Source organism: Electrona antarctica (assembly GCF_951216825.1).
Source record: "Electrona antarctica genome assembly, chromosome: 1".
Taxonomy (NCBI): Eukaryota; Metazoa; Chordata; class Actinopteri; order Myctophiformes; family Myctophidae; genus Electrona; species Electrona antarctica.
This window is the reverse complement of record NC_136806.1, coordinates 39,208,832-39,232,478: the sequence shown is the minus strand read 5'-3', so window position 1 is coordinate 39,232,478 and position 23,647 is coordinate 39,208,832. Positions and strand designations below refer to the sequence as shown.

General features: G+C 42.6%; 1 protein-coding gene across 1 annotated transcript in view; it reads right to left on the bottom strand.

Annotated features, from left to right (window-relative positions):
• LOC306929830 (rho guanine nucleotide exchange factor 9) overlaps positions 1 to 23,647 on the bottom strand; it is a 214,906-nt gene that overhangs the window by 13,415 nt on the left and 177,844 nt on the right. Inside the window, exon 14 of the mRNA XM_079510562.1 lies at positions 6,824 to 7,033. Coding sequence (XP_079366688.1) covers positions 7,026 to 7,033 — 8 coding nt within the window. The 3' untranslated portion in view covers positions 6,824 to 7,025. The remainder of the gene's footprint in view (positions 1 to 6,823; positions 7,034 to 23,647) is intronic.

Here is a 23,647-nt window from a genome sequence, read left to right as displayed (position 1 = left end):
TCTTCCCAAAGGGCATTAGCCGCAAGGATTTGAAACGCACAACGTGAGTTGATGTATTTGTGCTCATAAGAGGTATTTTGCAGATGCTCTCAAACTGAGAAAACTAATTAATGGGACATTCATTCCTGTCTGAAGCCCGGCCCACGACTGAAAACCATAAGTTTGGCCTTCTCTCGACTCAAAAAGAAATTATTCTTAAGCTGCGGTTAACACGAGTGTCAGTTATGAAAAGGACAAGTTTAATGTGCTTTGCTGCCCATATCTGAGTTTGTGCTGTCCACAGTTCTCTCCAAACTTCTCCTGAAATAATGGATTTTTAAATGCAAACGCACTTCACAAAGCACAGGGTAAAATTGTAGAATTTCGATACATTTCGTCAAACAAGCTCTTAAAACGTCAAAATACACAACATGTCTCCTTTTCTTGGCCGAGCTAGGCTGTGTATCATATCCTGCGTGCAGACAAGTTGTGAATTGAACAGGTTTAATGACACGGTGAATGATAGAGGTAAGCATGTGCAATGATGTGGTAGAACATCGATAAAAGATGCAGCTTTGAAATAAAAATGCTGAGATATTGATTTACTCTTTCATCTGTCCCCCAGTGTCAACTGGACGCTACCTGGCATGAGGACGTAAAAAACAAAAAAAAATGAATAGATGAGAATCAAATGGCATAAAGCATGCCCGTTGCTACAGCACTGCACTATCGAACGCAACAACTTAGACGCTAAACAAAACCCGCTCATGTTTGACGTAGTATTGACCTGTACCAGACTGCTTCCACACTGCTGCTGTGTTCCTTCTGTGTCCAAAACCACTGTTGATTTTGACAGCTAATTTTGACAGCTAATTTTGATTTAGATTAGTCATAGTCTTTTGAATAAAATGTAATTTAGTTTTAGTCTAGTTTTACTTGAATAAATATCATACGATTTTCTCAGACAAATTGTCAGTATGTTTAGTCATAGTTTTAGTTGTCACAGCTTAGTATTTATTTAGTTTTCATCATTGAAAAAAGGTAGTCGCGACAAGCATTTTTTTGTCATAGTTTTAGTCAACAAAATCAACATTAAAACTGCTGCAGTGTTCTTTGTGGGGGTTTTGTATACATCCCGTTTCCAAACTGAATCAAAAATCACGAGGGGCTTATTTATCACTCACATCGGTACAATGACACGTAGGTGTGACATGGTCCGAAAGACAGCAAATACAATGCACAATAAGATAGCCTAATAAACCTAATAATATTAATTGTACTGGAAAACCTTTTGTGCATGCGTCTGTGTGTCTATAGTTCATCAATCCGATACTAGATCGACTACTAGTAGGCCTACATATATACATTAATGTGTACCGATTTGTCAGAGTTTTGGACAAAACTTAGTAGTAGCAAAAATTGTGGTTGAAGAAAAGTAGTAGTAGTAGTAGTAATAGTAGTGACAAGTAGTACTGCCTGCAACTCATAAGCACAATATCTCTCGCCTGACCAAGCTGGGATCGCCTATGGAATGAGTTGTATAAATTTACTCTGCATGGTCCCCCACATATTATGTAGGAGACCATGCAGAGTTGAAATCCTAGAATATAAAAAGTTACAGATTGCACCTTGACTTTATTTATAACTCTAGTCAATTTGTACACTCTCAGTGTTCAATTGAGGACTCAGAGGATTGTACTCCACTAGAATTCTCAACGTAAAAAGAAACAAAACTAGAAAAAGTGCCCTTCTGGGCACAGGTCTCCACCAGGAGGATAGGAGTGTTTGTGATGTTTGGCAAAATGTTTAGGAGCAATATAAACGTGTGTGTGTGTGTGTGTGTGTGTGTGTGTGTGTGTGTGTGTGTATGTGTGACGCGGCTTGGCCTGTTGTAGCGCCACCATGAGGCTGATTTGAAAACTGTCAAGTGGCATTTCTTCCAAAGCCTAGTGGGAATATGCATGCACAGTTTCACCACAATCGGACGCTGCGTTGAGTAGTTGTAGCGATTTGTACAAAACGGGTACAAAGCAGGCTACTCCTGAAAAGTTTAGAAGCCAATCGTAGCCAATGAGGGTGGATTATGAGAAATCAAACAAACCCGTCTTGATCACATTGACTATGGAGAGCATGTGTACCGATTTGCGTGAAATTTGGATAAAATCTGAAGGAGTAATATTAGAAAATGTGTTTTACATATGCCGGCCTCCTGGTGGCACTATAAAGAGCAGATGTGAAAAATTCCAGGCAAAGGTTTTTCCTTGGCCTCCAGGGAGTTGGCATACAAAGTTATCCACAGATCCATGCAATTAGAGGTAAAAACACTTTTCGGCCAGTTATAGCGCCACCATGAGGCCGAGTTGAAAATGTTCATGTGGCATTTCTTCCTCGGCCTAGTGGGAATGTGCGTGCACAATTTCACGGAAATCACACGATGTGTTCATGATTTGCAGCATTTTGTTTGAAACTGAGCACTCCTGCGAACTTTTGAAGCCAATCTTAGCCAATCAGGACTGTGTAACAATTTGCGTGATGTTTGGACAAAATCTGTATGTGTACTGTCCAAAAACTTGTTTCACACAAAACGGCCTCCTGGTGGCGCTATAACAGGCCGTTCTGGAAAATTTGAAACTCCGCCTTGAGCCATCTAGAGTTTATATATATCTATGATGGCAGCGACACTGCAACTTCCGGCTTCCCATCATGCACCTGTAACCCAACATGCATTGCAAATGGACGCGTGTGTCACGTGATCGGGTGTAGCCAATCGGACGAAGCAATTTGTGGGGCGATGGGGTAATATCGGCGGACACACGGACGAACGGATGGACGGAGTGCAAAACATACTCTCTCCCCATGCCTTCGGCCTGGTGGAGACAATACAAATATTCAAGCACATTGAAGGTGGTGAAAGAAGTCTATATTGATGCCAGAGCACAGATCAATGTCGTGTGAGGGGCGTGGAGGCGCCGTCGCATTTGGAGATAGAAGTGGGAGCAGTGTTACCGTAGCGCAATGCTATGGGAGAGGGGGGCGTGGAGTTAACGCAAATGTATTTATGATAGTGTCTTACTGTTAAGTGTCACGCACCACTAGTATAGTAGTAGTATAGGACAGTAGAGTATAGGACATCTGTAGAATTAAGACTTAATTCAGTTCCAGTAATTTGTCGGAGCCTCTGTGGTTTAAATCATCATCAAGCATGTGGTTTACACTAATGTAAAAGAGGGGGGGGGGGGGGGGGGGGGGGGAACACTCCCTCCACACCCTGGACCACACACACACACACACACACACACACACACACACACACACACACACACACACACACACTTCTGCTTGGTGAAGCGGTGCAGAAGCAACAAGCAATTTGAGGTGCGCGCTTTAAATCAAGCACTTCTGCAAAAGTAATTATCATTCACGTGGCATTTCCCCAAACCTTATTTCCTCTGCCTTGGATGCTCTCATTTGAATAGGACACACACAGGAAAAAAGCAAATATGTCCCTGGCTCTAATATACGAGTTGTTTGTTTCCTTGGGCGCTATTCTGGAGCCTTACACACGGCGACTGTAAATGTAAAAACGACGTTGGACATAATATAAAGCTGCTGCGCACTCTACGGCCACGTACAGCCTTATGCTAATGAAACCTCCATACAGCCCCATTATGAGGCATGGACAGAGGATATTTTTCTTCACTATTTGCCTTCACTGGCATTAAAGCAAACTATTCGCGTGTGTGTGTTGCGTGCGTGCGTGCGTGCGTGCGTGCGTGCGTGCGTGCGTGCAATCCTGGGAGGATTGTGAAAGAAACTCTATACAGTAAATGGCCAGACCAATAATTAGCCCATGTTATTCATTTATTCTGTTAAGGGCCTCACAGACGTCTCCTGCAGCCTTTGTGTGTGTGTACGTGTGTGTGTGTGTGTGTGTGTGTGTGTGTGTGTGTGTGTACGTGTGTGTTTGCCCTCACCACTGTTGACAAATGAATGAACTAATTATTTTCAGATTGAAAATCTCAGGGGCGTGTATGTGGCACAGGGGGAAAAGTAGCTTCCCACCACTGTGGAGACTGGGGTTCTAATCCACCACGCCGGGCTGGTGCTCCCGTGGACACAACTGGCCGTGTTCGCAGGCGGGACGCCGCTGGGGGAGCTCGTTCTGTCACTACTCTGACGACTCCTACAGATTGGTTGGGGAGCCTCCTATGGAGGGAGTGGAACGGGGAGGAGAGATAGCGTGCATGTCCGTCCACACTACAGTACGTCCTCACTGTCTGGTGAAAAGAAGCGGGGGGAGACATCAGGAGTATCGGAAGGGACACGTGGATGTCTGCACCCTCCCACAGACCAACTGTAGATACATTGGGGCGGATGGGGCTTAGTAATGACATGGTTACAATTTAAATAATATAACATCTAGGTACTAGAAATATGGTTTCGCCTACTTTCTCAAGAGATAGAACAAACCAGTCTCTCTTTCTGTTCAACAAATGAGACGCATGGCCAACAGTAGAAAACACCTATGTACATATTTTCTCTATGTTACCCACATTTTATTAGTAATACACTCATGGTCAGGTGGCAGTAACAGAGCTCTCCAATTAAGATTTCCCAATCTTGTCACCTCCCTCTGTCTCTTGCTCCCCCGTCCCCCCCCCCCCCCCTCTCTCTCTCTCTCTCTCTCTCTCTCTCTCTGCCATCTCCCTTGCTTCATTATATGTGGAGTTGCGATCTCCCCTTTCATCTCCTGCTCTCTGTCAGCATCTGAACCTCATAATTAGCTGGCATTAATTAGATGCACTGGCATAATTGTTAATCATTGGTTCTGCTTTTGGAGAATGAACAGAATGCCAAGGAAGGCAGGAGGTAGACAGCGGCTCGTTGGCGGATGGGTGGTGGTGGTGGGGGGGGGGCTGGCTACGAGAGAGAGAAAGAGAGAGAAGGATAGATGAGAAGGCGTGAAAGGGCAGAGCGATAGATGCAACACGTTGCAAGCAATTCCCCGAGCCCTCGACCTCGCCACCTTGGCCAAGGAGACAGCAGAACAGCATACCGGATGCTGATCCAGACTGGCATTCTAGTCATTATTTCAAACCCGCTCTCTCATCACCTTAAATTATTACTGGATGGCCTCATGTTGGTATGAGGCACATGGATTTAACCACTTACACCCTCTGTTCTCAGTAAAACAGACCTGAGTTGGGGCACTTTTTGACCAACAAATCTCTTTGTCAAAAGGAGATCTACAAGCTCACAACACGTCTCGTTTGGCTATTTGTAGCCAATGTTCACCACAGAATAGGCATAGCTGTGGCATGGCCAGATCAAGATCAGAGGGCTTTTTTTGCACTGGCAGATTCATCTAGTTTCCAGGCTAGAATAGACATGGCAGGGAACGTGCTTAAGCCCTATATATTGTGTTAAAATAAAATATAAAATAGCTAGATCTGCTATTTTGTTGTTGGGGGGCTGTTTTAATGCATTAAGAAATGGATGAAAATTAGGCACCTGATCTAGAGGAAAGGAACTGGTTGGAATACCGGTAATGTGTTCCTTCCACACGCTACATCCTACAGGGGCCTGCTCACTCCTCATGCACTGAAGGAAGCATACGATTAGTTCGGGGCTCTCCACAGGTTGGCAGAGGGAGAGCTAGTAGCACCCAGGATTACAGCTTAGGCAATTGGCACCGGGTGAAAATCAGGTTACAAAATTGTGGGATAAAAGTTTACAAGAAAAAAAAAAGGTATGACCATTATTTTTATCAAATACATTTAAATTATTCCATTGACATTGGGACTGGCAAATTCAAATCCTAGCGCGACCTCTGATCAAAATCTTGCCATTTTTAAAAGCATACACGTATTATCACATGCCCAAAATAGGGATACCCAGGTTGAAAATGGCGTGCCCTTTCCACCAACTCCGCCTTCTGACACAATGTGGATTGGGAGCGTGTAACACAGAGGGTGACACGTACAAGACAACAGGGCCGAACCACAATGAATAGCAGGAAATGGGAAGTCATGGTCATAGTTTGCTTACGGAGTCCCCCTGGCTTGCTGACACTGACTGCAGTGCTGCGTGTCCATCTCAGATTACTGTCTAATCGAATTCAGGCTCATGTCTTGGTGTTCCCGCGGGCCTGCTCCACCGCTCGTCCAGTGATAAAACAGGAAAAACAAGACAACGCCGTTTCATTGTGGAACGACTCGGCGGGGACATCAAAGAGCTGTGTCTCGCTCTCTCTCTCCCTCCTTTTGCTTCATCCCACAATTGCACCCTCTCAATTTATTTATTTCCTTCTATACACCATATATATGAATGCTTTCTCGACCCGTTGGATTTCTCTCCCTACCTCCATATCGCTCTCTTTCTCTCCCCCTCTCTATCTTTCTGTCTCTCTCTCTACCTTTCCCTCTTCTTCCTTCTCTCCCTCCGTTTGCTTTATCTCTATCAATCACACTATTTCCCTCATTTTTTTCCTCCTTCGATGTATTCTCTCTGTGTGTGCGCATGTGCGCCCGCGCGCGCGTGTGTGTGTGTGTGTGGTGTTTGGCTGCGAGCATTGGGACCGTTGCCTGTGGTCGTCAGGCTGCACCCCTGCAGGTTTACATGCCTCATTCTCTATTCACCATGTCAACCGCCAGTAAATGTTTATGGCTTTCTGGTAAGACCTCCGCTATTCAAATTATCTTGTCACAATGCATCCCCGAGCAGGAATAAAGCCCTCCTTTATAGGAAACTGTAAACACAGCGTTGGGTGCTTCTCAGGGAACAATACCCATTTATAAGAGTCCTGCAGAGGCCGTGTCCAAAGGGGACAGTAAACTTTTCTCACCGTGTTTTTTTTTTGTGCTCCTTTCTCTCGTCCTTTTTCGCAGTTCTTGTCTTCCCTTGCCTTTTTCACCCCCCCTTTCCCAGGGCTTGGCGGAGATCAGGGCTGGGTTTAATGAGAGCCGCAGCCTCGGTCTGAGCTCTCGTCTCTATGCAGCTCCATGAGCCTCGTAATCCGGCATCGATCCATCCGCCAGTTGTTGCTGTCAGCTTTCTGCAATAACACAAAAGAAAAACAAAAGAGTCATTCCAATTAGCCCAGGTTATAATTGGCTATTATTACCTATGCCAGAGCGGAGGGTGGACACTGGCTGCTGGAGCGTGTTGCTGTCACTGCATGCTGTCACCGCGAAACACCCTGGAGAGGTCAGCGGTGACACGCAGCCCGCCAAGCCAATGAAGCCAAACCCTCTATAGCACACCTGGCTGCCTCACCAACCACCCAGCAGACACCCTGTCCTTCCTGGCTGCCTCACCAACCACCCAGCACACACCCTGTCCTCCCTGGCTGCCTCACCAACCACCCAGCACACACCCTGTCCTCCCTGGCTGCCTCACCAACCACCCAGCACACACCCTGTCCTCCCTGGCTGCCTCACCAACCACCCAGCACACACCCTGTCCTCCCTGGCTGCCTCACCAACCACCCAGCACACACCCTGTCCTCCCTGGCTGCCTCACCAACCACCCAGCACACACCCTGTCCTCCCTGGCTGCCTCACCAACCACCCAGCACACACTTGGGCTTTAAGCAACTAGTCGACCTTGATGGTACTAGTTGACTAGGGGTGTAACGATATAGTAACTGCATCGAAAAATCTATTTTAATTTCAAGAATCGAAGTATATCAAAATTAAAACAGCAACATTGACTATGTATCGTATCGTTTTGCAATGGAAATAATCTGTATCGAATCGTTTTGCTATGCAATTAATCGATTGTATCAATACTACATTTTTGTGCGTGGTATTTAGCAATTTTAGAAGAAAAATGAAAAAGAGGGGTTTAATTACTTAGTTTAAAATAATGTCAATGTATTTTAAATAGCTACTGTATCGATTTCAAATCATTGAATCGGATCGTATCGGATCGCCCTAATGAACCAATATCGTCCATGTATCGTATCGTCAACCATGTATCGTGATACGTATCGTATCGCTGTTAAAATGTATCGTTACACCCCTATAGTTGACTAGTTGGTCTCAAAATCAGCTAGATTATAGTTATAGTCACCAATGTACACAGTTTTAAAATGTACAACTATTATTTAATTATTATTATTATTTATTTATTTTTATAATAGGTAGGCCTAGTTAAACTAGTCGAATAGTCGACTAGTAAACTAGGCAACTAGTCAACTAGTAAAAATCACTAGAAGTGAAAGCCATACACACACCCTGTCCTCCCTGCATCCCACACCACCCACCTAGCACACACACCCTGTCCTCCCTGAATCCCACACCACCCACCTAGCACACACACCCTGCCCTCCCTGCATCCCACACCACCCACCTAGCACACACACCCTGCCCTCCCTGCATCCCACACCACCCACCTAGCACACACACCCTGCCCTCCCTGCATCCCACACCACCCACCTAGCACACACACCCTGTCCTCCCTGCATCCCACACCACCCACCTAGCACACACACCCTGCCCTCCCTGCATCCCACACCACCTACCTAGCACACACACCCTGCCCACCCTGCATCCCACACCACCCACCTAGCACACACACCCTGTCCTCCCTGCATCCCACACCACCCACCTAGCACACACACCCTGCCCTCCCTGCATCCCACACCACCCACCTAGCACACACACCCTGTCCTCCCTGCATCCCACACCACCCACCTAGCACACACACCCTGCCCTCCCTGCATCCCACACCACCCACCTAGCACACACACCCTGTCCTCCCTGCATCCCACACCACCCACCTAGCACACACACCCTGTCCACCCTGCATCTCACACCACCCACCTAGCACACACCCTGTCCTCCCTGCATGCTCAAAACCTTCTGGTCCACATGATGATGATGATGATAAATAAGAACAATAATTTATATTCATATTTCTTATTCATATTATTTTTGTTATTGTAATTATTATGCATCGATGTTGGTCATTTAAGTTGAGTCTTGAGGGCCATGAGGAGTTACGGCAACTCTTTGGGGAGTGTTAAAGGAGTAGTTCACCCCAAAAAAATGACTTATTTGCTATCAATTACACACCCCATGAAGCCTTGAATTCACTGAGATTTTTTAGTTTTTGTCGTATTCCTGAGCCAATCAGTTGTACACTCCGGTCATCAAATTATTGGCTCAGCAATGCGACAAAAACTAAATCTCCATGGGGGTTCATGGGGTGTGTAACTGATAGAAAATAAGTAATTATTTGGGGTGAACTTCTCCTTTAAAGGATATAACCTTTGCAGAAGTGCGTGTGCTACAGGGAGTCTTTCAAAGGTTTTGTTCCCTTCGTCTGTCTCACATTTGGACAACTCTTGAGTCTGTGCTTCCTCATCATGGCAGCTGAGGTTGTACAATAGCATTTGAATAACAAAGAGAAGTAGTTTAAATATACTCGTTTTCTCTGGATAATAGTCACACAGCCTGATACGGCAACTTTTGCTCATCTATAATTCATGTTTTGTCGACTATAAATATTCCAAAATGTAGGTTTTTAGTGCTACGCAAATTTATATGTAAATTGATGTTAGGCTACCAACTAAACACTTCAAAGGCTATTGTTTATAATCAAAAACAGTAAGTATGGATATAGAAAGAAAGAGATCCAGAACCAATAGATCATTTTTACAAATAGGACTTGCAGTAAAATATAATCTTGTTTACACATGGAGCCAAATGAATAAATTGTTTCCGGCATTCCGTGCTTGGATTCCATCTCTGATCCCCACAATAATAATAATCCCCTGGATAATTGAATTGTATGAGGCAGGCAGACAAATCACTGCCTGTCTGCCAGGATCTAAATCCCATGAAAATAAGCAACATTTGGTATAAAAATTGATGAGTTTTAGGAAGGCTTAAATGAGTCTTCACACTCCTCACGCCAAAGTGTTTTCATAGAATTAAATTACACCCCTCTGGAGAGCAAGCGAGAGTTACAGATTTCGGTTAGCTTCTGCCCTCTATAACTATAAGACTATAGACAGTGGCGAATATATCGACGGTGCAACCGGTGCAATGCACCGGGGCCCAGCGCAATGCACCGGGGCCCAGCGCCCCCAAGGGGCCCATGAAAGGGGAAGAAGAAGAAAAATAAAGAGTCAAGACGACTGTGAAAGCCTGGTTTCAGAGGCTACTTGGTCGCAGGAAGAGTAACACCAAGGATTCGTCAGTGATGTCACTGACTGACTGGTTTATAAACGCGTGAATTCCGTTTGTGTCCGAGCATAGGCATGGTAACGCCCCGCCTGCCTGTGATTGGCCTACCGACACTGCCCGTCTTGACTGTCCTCCGAGGTGGATATGCTGGATGCCTGGATAGTAGAACGCTAACTTGTAAGTTTTATTTTTGTAGAAGAGGCAAACTAATATTGTTTATGCCGTTTGCTTTGATGGAATAATTGATTGAACATGTTGAAACATTATTTCCCTTCCACTTTATCCTTTTTAGTGTAATAGTATAATTAGATTAATACACGATAATTAACACTAACACTTTATTTAGAACACACCCAAATCAAATCATAGTGTCACTACACCATACGTGTTTAATCAATTATTCAATCAAAGCAAACGGCATAAACAATAAGTTTGCCTCTTCTACAAAAATAAAACTTACAACTTAGTTACAAGGCTGCATTCTGTTGCGTGTGACAAGCTGTCATTCTCTTGTAGCCTATTATTTATTTCTCAATCTCACCACGGAGTAACCTCGCGTCTCAGAGGACAGTCAAGACGGGCAGGAGGGGCGTTACCATGCCTCAGCCATGCTCGGACACAAACGAGATTCATGCTTTATAAACAGCTTCAAGTCCATACTACTTCCATGTTGCATAACTGTGACATCACTGTCCACTCCTTCTTGGTATCTTTACCACCTTGTTTCAACGCGTGTGGCTACTGTGTTCATGCGCTGCCTGTCAGCAGCACAACAACTCAGCTGTAGCCTATTTTGTCACGTTCCGTCGCGCTAATGAAACACTAGATGGTATTATTATGTCATGACAGCATTCAAGTACAACTATCAGAAGATGTAATCCAGGTAAAGTAATCTGTCACTCTGCAAGTTTAACTAACGTTTTTTCGATCTGTCCAAAGTCATTTCTGATAGCCTGCAGGCTGCAGCCCTGCACTTAGACAGACATTACAGATACATACAGATTGATTGAAAGTGAAACATACAAATTGATGTAAACATACAGATTGATTGAAAATGTTACTAACAGATCGCTTAGGTACAATTCAAAGACGCGTTTGGTACAATGAAACGAGACGCACCGCATCGCATCGCTTCGCATCATAATTTTGCACTCCTGTGTCAAAACCAGTAAAAAGAAAAAGTCTTAAATAAAATAAATCACATTTTGTAGGCCTACATCAACCCTGCAATGCAATGTTAATAGTATTTGTATAGTAGATAACAGTAGCACAATTTGAAATTTGAAAAATTATGAAGTCTGTGACTGTGTGTTTGACTAGGGTTTGACTGGATTGCTGAATTCCTACAATGCCCATAATGCTTTAGTGCACTTCCCCTCCTTGTGGAGAGGGGGGGAGGACTTTGTAGTCCAGGAAGGAAGTGAGACCACATTTTCATGACAGGTTTTTGGTCATAAACACATAAGAACACATATTACACACATAAAAAACCCCAGTAAAGTGTCCTAAACATCATTAAAATGCAAAAGGGGTGAAGAGGCCCCTTAACTAAAATAAATGACACAATAAAATAGAACTTTAACTCCTTCGCCCATATAGTGTTAGCATGCGCACACCTAAGAAATGCCGCCCGTCTGCTCTCACTCTACGGAGCTTGTTTCCCTTCCGGGTTATTCAGGAAGGTGGGGGCCTTTGTGAGAAGTACAACACCACTTGCATTAGCTCACAGCCTTTAGCTAGCAGTACAACCAGTTACATTTGCTCAGCGATGTGATGATTTACGATCGTCGGGTGCGCGGCGGCCCACCATGGACAGCTCTCGAACCTTTAGAGATACAGCGCTTTGAAATTCCTGTTATAATGGAGGCTCAATGGAGCTGGATTTAAAAATCCCATCACTGGTGCAGACGGAGGCTCTCCATACTAGCGGAAGCAACGCTAAAAGATAAACAGACGGACGGCGCGTTCATATATGGAGTAAACGGTTGTCTACGAACATACGCGTAGATAGCACCATATACCATTAGCCTAGCCACATTTATAAACGTACAAAAAGTTAAGTAGTTGTTTATTTTATATTTGATATACTTAAAAGATGTAATACGTTCAATGTTCTCAAATACAAACTTTAATCAGTACTTGATTGACAAGTTTTTCCAATTGATTGAGAAAATATTTCAGCAAAACTGTTATCGGTCAGGCTCTACTGTAGGCATGTTGTTATCGGTCAGGCTCTACTGTAGGCATGTTGTTATCGGTAAGGCTCTACTGTAGGCATGTTGTTATCGGTCAGGCTCTACTGTAGGCATGTTGTTATCGGTCAGGCTCTACTGTAGGCATGTTGTTTTACTGTAGGCATGTTATCGGTCAGGCTCTACTGTAGGCATGTTGTTTTACTGTAGGCATGTTATCGGTCAGGCTCTACTGTAGGCATGTTGTTTTACTGTAGGCATGTTATCGGTCAGGCTCTACTGTAGGCATGTTGTTTTCTGTTATCGGTCAGGCTCTACTGTAGGCATGTTGTTTTCTGTTATCGGTCAGGCTCTACTGTAGGCATGTTGTTATCGGTCAGGCTCTACTGTAGGCATGTTGTTATCGGTCAGGCTCTACTGTAGGCATGTTGTTATCGGTCAGTCTCTACTGTAGGCATGTTGTTTTCTGTTATCGGTCAGGCTCTACTGTAGGCATGTTGTTATCGGTCAGGCTCTACTGTAGGCATGTTGTTTTATCGGTCAGGCTCTACTGTAGGCATGTTGTTATCGGTCAGGCTCTACTGTAGGCATGTTGTTTTATCGGTCAGGCTCTACTGTAGGCATGTTGTTTTCTGTTATCGGTCAGGCTCTACTGTAGGCATGTTGTTTTCTGGCACAGAGAAGTGCAAACATTTGGTGGTATCAACTGGGCCACCTCAGATGGAGGCGAGCCTGGCACCTAAAAGCCCCAGTTACTGTACCGAACGTTGCCATGGCAACTACTAAACCAAGCTGGCTGAGCTGGTGGAGGCTGATTGTCACAAACACGCGGTCACCGACACATGCACAGCTCTGCTGCGTCTGTCTCTGTCACACGGTGTGTGTGTGCGCACGCGTGCGTGCGTGTGTGTGTGTGTGTGTGACTGTGTGTGTGTGACTGTGTGTGTGTGTGTGTGTGTGTGTGTGTGTGTGTGTGTGTGTGTGTGTGTGTGTGTGTGTGCGTGCGCGCGTGCGCATACAAGTGGAGGGGGTATAGTGTCAGGCTATAGTCAGAGCACTTACAGGTCCATTCTCCTGTCCCACTGCTGCCCCGCACGGATGACAAACACAGAGCTTTATGGACAATCCACCAGTTACACGCTATTCTCCCCTCTTAGCTGTCCTACAGTACTGTATGTGAGACACGTTGTGTGTCTGTCCTGTGTGAGACAGTAATGTGTTGTGAGACATATTGCGCTGCGTGTCTGTCTTATAGAATGTGAGACATGCTGCATTGTATGACAAATACCACGTTGTGTGTGTGTGTGTGTGTGTGTGTGTGTGTGTGTGTGTGTGTGTGTGTGTGTGTGTGTGTGTGTGTGTGTGTGTGTGTGTGTGTGTGTGTGTGTGGAGGCTGTTAGAAGCAGCAGCGATCTGCACGATCAATTCTTGGGAGCCTTTGATGTGGAAGCAAGAGAGAGGAAGGGGAGCATACAGTAACAGCTATTATGTTAAAATTGCTATTCTGTGTGAAACACATTTCTGTTTCCTTCAGCAAGGAGGTGTTGTATCAAACAATAAATACATAAAACAACAGTGAAATCCTCTGCGTTAATTTAATTTGACTAATTTTAGGGTGTAGCGACTGACGGCCCTCTTCCTTCCTCTCCCCCCTGAGGAAGAGGGACGATGGCCAGTCGCCACCTGCCACTGGGAGTGGTGCACTTTACTGGTGCCCATGAAAAGGCAGAGGCAGCTCTCTGCAGACCAATCAAAGTAGACCAACAGCTGGCAGACTGCCCTCTCTCCAGCCTCACTCTCTACTCACCGTCTCTTCAATCTGTCGATCCACCTCACTTTCGCAGGCAGGCAGGCAGGCATGCACGCACACACGGCACACACCCCCTCTACAGTCCCTCCACAACATCAAGCTGCACCATGGTTGCAGCAGTGAGGATCGCCGTCCTCCTCACTCCCTCCTGGCGACAAATATTTACTGTGCTGCCCTGATTTATTCTGGGTTAATTAGTGAATGTTAAGTAGCCATCATAGGCATGATTCTAAAACACACACGCACACACACAGTCACACACCAATCTACAGCCAATCTGACACACACACACACACACACCACACACACACACACACACACACACACACACACACACACACACACACTAGCTGCACCTTCTGACAGTGGGCCGTCTGTCTCGCACAAACTCAGCATCAGCCCTGACCTGGCCTGTGGCCCCAAAGGTACAATGTGGTTTATTATAGACATGTGAAGACTTAATTAGATGTGTATAATGTGCGGTGTCCGGGGACTGCTCAGAGAGCTGTTTTGTAAAGCCATGCCGTGTTTCATGGGTTGTGTTAACAGACTGCATTAGTAAATCTCTTTGTGTTATGTGTTGGCGACGGGAGGCGGCTTGGTGGTAAAAAGCAGCACTCGCTCCTCATTACGACAGATTTATGTTCCTTCGCTGGCCAGGAGAGAGGAAGAAGAGGAGGCGAAGATGCCCATTTTCGCATGCACACACACAGCCATAATTGAACGTTATGAATAATTGGCTCGCCATACTGGGAGGAGGGAGAAAGCGGGCCACGGAGCCGTACATACTGTAACGAGCATCATCATTAAACAAATACCGTCTGACACACCTTTTGGCTCATCATTTGACATCTCCACTATAGTGACAGCTGGCGCGTCGGATTATTGCGCGGAAAACTTTGCCTTTCAAACCCGGCTAGCTCTGCAGAACGACTTCTAATAGAACCTGGGGAGCTGTAACATCTCATTCAGCCGCCCCCAGCGTGCCCTGCCCCGGAGAAAAGCCATAGAACCTGGGGAGCTGTAACATCTCATTCAGCCGGCCCCAGCGTGCCCTGCCCCGGAGAAAACCCATAAAGATTAGCAGTTAGATTGAGATCTTAAAAACAAACAGTCCGTCAAAGAGAGGCAGGGTGAAAGAGCAGGGCTGAAGTGGCGACGATGAGAGAGATTAGCACTGCCCGGAACAAGAGGACAAAACAAATCCACTCAAAAGGGGGAGGCCGGTCACACAAAAGGATGAGGTGAGGGACGGGAAGACGTAAAAAAAAGCGGAGGGATGCTGACTTGTGTGGAATATCTACGACTGGCAGAAGACATAAAACTTCAGCCATTGTTCACCGAGGCGGTGAACAAAACGGAAACACAAAGCGTGAGAAAAAAAATCAATAAATCTATAAAGGTTCAGGGTAACAGCAGAAACCCTGACATTTGTCACATGCATTATTGGCCTGGGCAGACAGGACCGTGACCCCGGTGACAGTGAAGCCATCTTCGCAGTAAAAGTGCCGACCTTACACAATGTCACTCCACACAAAAAAAATGTCTGTGATATTTCAATTGATGCTTTCATAAGCCTCCAAGCTCCCTTGACAGTTATGTCTTGGTCAAAATGAGGGTCCGTTTATTTTTCGACATTTAGTTAGCTCAACGATAACCTTTGACCGAAGAAAAAAGTGTGGAATGATATTTAGTGTTTATTGATAATTCAGATTGTCTTTTTATTTATTCTTTGCTCAAATGAAATGAACGGAATCTAAATGTAATTGAATCAAACAAACTTAATTGGCAGTAATATCTGATATAATGTTGCAGACAACCATTTTGGTGATAGATGTACTGGTTATATGGTTTAAATATAATATAGCACAGGGTAAAATAAGTATTCAGAGTACAGTTTATGCAAATCAAGGCATCATTAGTTTATAACTCACACGTACATGTAACAGTATGACTTGTAACTCCATGAAGTTGCCAAGATACAGCTCTATTTCAAATAGTTGCAGGTGTGTTGTTCATAATTTATGGCATGGAAATGAGGCGTAGAGGGCATTTCTATTTTGCTTTTCATATACAATTTCAGCACCCATTGTTTGATATGGAGAACACTGTTTTGTTTGCGGTGTTGTTGATGTGGGCGACATGCAAACAAATCCCACAGGAGTCGAATTTGAAACATTCTGACATTCACAACACGTGTTTACACTACAATACATAGTCTAGACTAGAGAATAGGGAATTAGCGGCAAACTGTACTCGGCTGTATTAAAAAATACACAACCAGTTTGAGTGTGGCCTCAAAATAGCTTTCTTGTAAGAGGGACAGGATTTCACCCACATCTCATTTATTGTTGCACAAGAGTACAATATTTCAAGTGTTTCTATAGCTTTCATTGTGTACCCAGTACCGTAACTGCGTGCAACACACTCGGGTATCAGAGTTGGTGGTGTTTAATGGACAAAAAAAATCTGTGAAAACCCAGTCAGTAAGATTTATTTGGCTCGGCCTTTTAAAGGGCCCTGTAGGTATTTAACCCAGCCAGAGGCCTGCAGTGTTGGTGTTAAGGAGGACAGCTTCACGATACAAACGATGTGCTATTATGCTCTACTGGAACCGTGATGTTCTGGTCTTGCTCAGTGGCTATCAAACGTCAATGTCAAGGCCCCCACATTGACATGCATTTGCGTTTGACCACGGACCCCATTTGAAGACAATTTGTATCAGGGAAGATAATACGAGAGGATGTGTCAAACTTTTTCAACTTTTTTCAAAAATAGGAGATCTACAAGCTCACAAGCTTGTCGATCGTCTATTTTCAAATAGCCAAAGGATAAACTCTGGCAAATGTTTACTTAAAACTGTTTCTCATTTTGCGTGAGTGCTGTACAGTATGTGAGTGCTGTACAGTATGTGAGTGCTGTACAGTATGTGAGTGCTGTACAGTATGTGCTATTCTAGAAGTGCTGTACAGTATGTGCTATTCTAGAAGTGCTGTACAGTATGTGAGTGCTGTACAGTATGTGCTATTCTAGAAGTGCTGTACAGTATGTGAGTGCTGTACAGTATGTGCTATTCTAGAAGTGCTGTACAGTATGTGAGTGCTGTACAGTATGTGCTATTCTAGAAGTGCTGTACAGTATGTGAGTGCTGTACAGTATGTGCTATTCTAGAAGTGCTGTACAGTATGTGAGTGCTGTACAGTATGTGCTATTCTAGAAGTGCTGTACAGTATGTGAGTGTTGTACAGTATGTGCTATTCTAGAAGTGCTGTACAGTATGTGAGTGCTGTACAGTATGTGCTATTCTAGAAGTGCTGTACAGTATGTGAGTGTTGTACAGTATGTGCTATTCTAGAAGTGTTGTACAGTGTGTGCTATTCTAGAAGTGTTGTACAGTATGTGCTATTCTAGAAGTGTTGTACAGTATGTGCTATTCTAGAAGTGCTGTACAGTATGTGCTATTCTAGAAGTGCTGTACAGTATGTGCTATTCTAGAAGTGCTGTACAGTATGTGCTATTCTAGAAGTGTTGTACAGTATGTGCTATTCTAGAAGTGTTGTACAGTATGTGCTATTCTAGAAGTGTTGTACAGTATGTGCTATTATAGAAGTGCTGTACAGTATGTGCTATTCTAGAAGTGCTGTACAGTATGTGCTATTCTAGAAGTGCTGTACAGTATGTGCTATTCTAGAAGTGCTGTACAGTATGTGAGTGTTGTACAGTATGTGCTATTCTAGAAGTGTTGTACAGTATGTGCTATTCTAGAAGTGCTGTACAGTATGTGAGTGTTTTACAGTATGTGCTATTCTAGAAGTGCTGTACAGTATGTGAGTGATGTACAGTATGTGCTATTCTAGAAGTGTTGTACAGTATGTGCTATTCTAGAAGTGCTGTACAGTATGTGAGTGTTGTACAGTATGTGCTATTCTAGAAGTGTTGTACAGTATGTGCTATTCTAGAAGTGTTGTACAGTATGTGCTATTCTAGAAGTGTTGTACAGTATGTGAGTGTTGTACAGTATGTGCTATTCTAGAAGTGTTGTACAGTATGTGAGTGTTGTACAGTATGTGCTATTCTAGAAGTGTTGTACAGTATGTGCTATTCTAGAAGTGTTGTACAGTATGTGCTATTCTAGAAGTGTTGTACAGTATGTGCTATTCTAGAAGTGTTGTACAGTATGTGCTATTCTAGAAGTGTTGTACAGTATGTGCTATTCTAGAAGTGCTGTACAGTATGTGCTATTCTAGAAGTGTTGTACAGTATGTGCTATTCTAGAAGTGTTGTACAGTATGTGCTATTCTAGAAGTGTTGTACAGTATGTGCTATTCTAGAAGTGCTGTACAGTATGTGCTATTCTAGAAGTGTTGTACAGTATGTGCTATTCTAGAAGTGTTGTACAGTATGTGCTATTCTAGAAGTGCTGTACAGTATGTGAGTGTTGTACAGTATTTGCTATTCTAGAAGTGTTGTACAGTATGTGCTATTCTAGAAGTGTTGTACAGTATGTGCTATTCTAGAAGTGTTGTACAGTATGTGCTATTCTAGAAGTGTTGTACAGTATGTGCTATTCTAGAAGTGCTGTACAGTATTTGCTATTCTAGAAGTGTTGTACAGTATGTGCTATTCTAGAAGTGTTGTACAGTATGTGCTATTCTAGAAGTGCTGTACAGTATTTGCTATTCTAGAAGTGTTGTACAGTATGTGCTATTCTAGAAGTGTTGTACAGTATGTGCTATTCTAGAAGTGCTGTACAGTATGTGAGTGTTGTACAGTATGTGCTATTCTAGAAGTGCTGTACAGTATGTGAGTGTTGTACAGTATGTGCTATTCTAGAAGTGTTGTACAGTATGTGCTATTCTAGAAGTGCTGTACAGTATGTGCTATTCTAGAAGTGTTGTACAGTATGTGCTATTCTAGAAGTGTTGTACAGTATGTGCTATTCTAGAAGTGTTGTACAGTATGTGCTATTCTAGAAGTGCTGTACAGTATGTGCTATTCTAGAAGTATTGTACAGTATGTGCTATTCTAGAAGTGTTGTACAGTATGTGCTATTCTAGAAGTGCTGTACAGTATGTGCTATTCTAGAAGTGTTGTACAGTATGTGCTATTCTAGAAGTGTTGTACAGTATGTGCTATTCTAGAAGTGCTGTACAGTATGTGAGTGTTGTACAGTATTTGCTATTCTAGAAGTGTTGTACAGTATGTGCTATTCTAGAAGTGTTGTACAGTATGTGCTATTCTAGAAGTGTTGTACAGTATGTGCTATTCTAGAAGTGCTGTACAGTATGTGAGTGTTGTACAGTATGTGCTATTCTAGAAGTGCTGTACAGTATGTGAGTGTTGTACAGTATGTGCTATTCTAGAAGTGTTGTACAGTATGTGCTATTCTAGAAGTGCTGTACAGTATGTGCTATTCTAGAAGTGTTGTACAGTATGTGCTATTCTAGAAGTGTTGTACAGTATGTGCTATTCTAGAAGTGTTGTACAGTATGTGCTATTCTAGAAGTGCTGTACAGTATGTGCTATTCTAGAAGTATTGTACAGTATGTGCTATTCTAGAAGTGTTGTACAGTATGTGCTATTCTAGAAGTGCTGTACAGTATGTGCTATTCTAGAAGTGTTGTACATTATGTGCTATTCTAGAAGTGTTGTACAGTATGTGCTATTCTAGAAGTACTGTACAGTATGTGCTATTCTAGAAGTGCTGTACAGTATGTGAGTGTTGTACAGTATTTGCTATTCTAGAAGTGTTGTACAATATGTGCTATTCTAGAAGTGTTGTACAGTATGTGCTATTCTAGAAGTGTTGTACAGTATGTGCTATTCTAGAAGTGTTGTACAGTATGTGAGTGTTGTACAGTATGTGCTATTCTAGAAGTGCTGTACAGTATGTGAGTGTTGTACAGTATGTGCTATTCTAGAAGTGCTGTACAGTATGTGAGTGTTGTACAGTATGTGCTATTCTAGAAGTGTTGTACAGAATGTGCTATTCTAGAAGTACTGTACAGTATGTGCTATTCTAGAAGTACTGTACAGTATGTGCTATTCTAGAAGTGCTGTACAGTATGTGCTATTCTAGAAGTGTTGTACAGTATGTGCTATTCTAGAAGTGTAGTAGTATAAGAGGGATGTTGTAACATTCTTTTGTTCTATATATCTTTTGTTCTATTGTGTGTAATTATTAGACATAATGGACATAATTTCTATAGATTTCTATACATGCTTTGTGTGCTGTTGTCTATAGTATGTACAATAGATTCTATTCATCCTCATGTATAAACAAGACTCTTTAGAAAAAGGGGCTTCCTTTTGTGTGTATTTGTGTGGTTGTTGTACACTGTTCACTGTGCATGTGTTTATGGTGTACACTTTGTTAATGTGTGACCGTCTCCTGCAGAGAGTGGGATGTTAGAACCGTCTCATGCCTTTTTGTCTCTATTGACAAAAGACACTCATTAGGATGTCATTGAATTGTAATGTCTGTCTGTCTGTGTGTGAGAGATGTAAAGGAGCCATAAGCCTTTGGAAGTAGGGTCTTTCTTTTGTGTTATTAGCAGGTTATTAGCAGGTTTTTGTGTTCACTTTCTGTTAAAGTGTAACCATGTCTATTGACAAAAGCAACTCATTTGGACTTGTGACGACTCAAAGCCATTGAATTGTAATGTCTGGCTGGCTGAGTGAGTGAGTGAGTGTGCGTGCGTGCGTGCATTAATTGCATGGACTGTTCCCCATGGATTCAGTCTGTCTGTCTGTGTGTGAGAGATGTAAAGGAGCCATAAGCCTTTGGAAGTAGGGTCTTTCTTTTGTGTTATTAGCAGGTTATTAGCAGGTTTTTGTGTTCACTTTCTGTTAAAGTGTAACCATGTCTATTGACAAAAAAGCCACTCATTTGGACTTGTGACGACTCAAAGCCATTGAATTGTAATGTCTGTCTGGCTGAGTGAGTGTGCGTGCGTGCATGCATACATTGCATGGACTGTTCCCCATGGGATTCAGTCTGTCTGCCTGTGTGTGAGAGATGTAAAAAGGCCAATCTATAGAAAAAGGGTCTTTCTTTTGTGTTATTAGCAATAATATCCTCTTGTGTTTTGTACAGGTTTTTGTGTTCACTTTCTGTTAAAGTGTAACCATGTCTATTGACAAAAAAGCCACTCATTTGGACTTGTGACGACGCAAAGCCATTTAATTGTAATGGATAGGTCTGGCTGGCTGAGTGAGTGAGTGTGCGTGCGTGCGTGCATTGTAAGGACAGTTCCCCACTTTAGGGGCTCAGTCTGTCTGCCTGTGTCTCACTCATAAAGGGTTAGGGTACAGTGTGTGTGTGTGTGTGTGTGTGTGTGTGTGTGTGTGTGTGTGTGTGTGTGTGTGTGTGTGTGTGTGAGAGATGTAAAGGCCTTTGTAAAAGGGGATTTTCAATGTATTCAAGAACAAAAGCCTTTTGTTATGGATAGGTGACTGCTTAGAACTAATGGATGGAACTAATGGATGTGTTAGTCACTTCTCTCTCTCTGTGTGTGTGAGCATGTGTTGCGTGCGTGCATGCATGTTTTAGGGTGGTTGGTTTATCCAATAACTTTAGAAATATAATATATATAATATAATATTATATATTTAATCCATGATTGGGCAACAGTGTTAAAACGGTGTTCACCCCATAACTCTGAGACATCCTGGGACATAACAGCTGTAACTAAAGTACTAAAAGTAAAACATTTCGTAAAATACATGCCGGTATAGGGCATGCATGTTTAAAAGTATAATTGACATGATTATGGGCATGTCTTTTAGACCACTAGATTTAGTTAAACAGAACTTTCAAACATTCATGTTTTGACAGACTGCAAATAATTACAGTAACTGATGGTCTGCTAACATTTACACATTTTAACCAAATACATGCGTACATACATTTACACATTTTAACCAAATACATGCGTACATGCGTACGTACATACATACGTGCATACGTACATACATACATGCATACATGCATACATGTGTATGCTATTATTATTGTCTTTTTGCTTGATTTTATATGACTGGACATGACTATATTCTATACCAAGCACCAACATGATGTTTGTTACATTTATTCAGTACATAAGTCTAACCATTAATCACTGATACCATTTTTTAAAGTTACTAAAGTATGTAGAAGTATGAAGAAAATGTGTTAGACACACTTTTAAAAATTATACGAAAGTATCAGATCTACAATATCCCAATGCATCACTATTCACTGCCATTGTTTTATAGAATGCGATGGCAAATTATAATACACACCATACAATTGCAACACCTAGGTCATTCTGCATTATGCTGTATTCTACAACAATATGCATGAGCAGAGACCGTTTTTGTTTTTCTCTAGGTCTATAGTTTCTCAGCGACTTGCAAAAGTCACTGAGTCAAGTTTTTTAAAACTGTAGTGTTTATGATAAGTTTATGATATAAATATGCTCACGTAAACAAGTTGAATCATACAACTTGAATCATTATACAACTTAGTTGTTATCTTGTATGCTCTAATTAGCATCTTATGATGTATAACATCAGGTGTGTTTTTAACACATTTTGTAAGCCTATGCATACATGCAAATCTACAGTATCATATATATCCCCCGTAGTCCATACTCATACTACATACACCATACAAACGTAGCTGTAACATTATTCCATGTCTTAATATCTGACAATGTTCATTTCAAATTAAATTAATTTGAAAAATCTATATCCATTATGACAAACCATTAGTATATATATATTTAGGCTATTGTATGATCTGTCAGTGGTCAGGGATGGATTAACCCAAGCATTATATGTGAAGGGTGTGCAACACGGCCTACAGTAATTAGGCAACTACTGCTAGAAAATCCATATGCTAGAAAAGTTCTCACACTGAGTGATATATCCTAATGGTATTTGTAGTAATTAGTGTTATGATTAGGCCTAATGATCCAATCCTTGTAGGTAGATCGGTAGCGAGACAAGTTTTATGCCTCCTGGTAAAAGTTATACCCATTGTAAAGAAACTGTGATACGCACACATGCTATGGTAGAATATCAGCATGTGAATGCTCTTGCATAAGATGGTTAATTACTAAACTAGTGTTTTTTCTAGGACATTACAGTAGACCTAACTCATTTCACTTGTAGAAATTCATGAAGAATAAGCCTATAGCCTTTTACTAAAGAACAGGCAATATTTTGAAATAAGGCCTCATTATGGCCATGGCAAGGCATATGACTCAACAAGTTACATTTAGACAGTTTATGCTCAAGAGACAATCTTATTATGATATTGTGTTATACAGTAGGCATGGTGAATATTACCGGTTGTCTGTATCGTTGAACAGAGGTATTATACCTGCAAGTCTAGCATGACTACCAGTTATTCAATGCAACCTATTTTTTCCTCTAACTATAGTGTTTTTAGATGGATGCTAGTCCACATCCATGAACCTCTGCAAAAA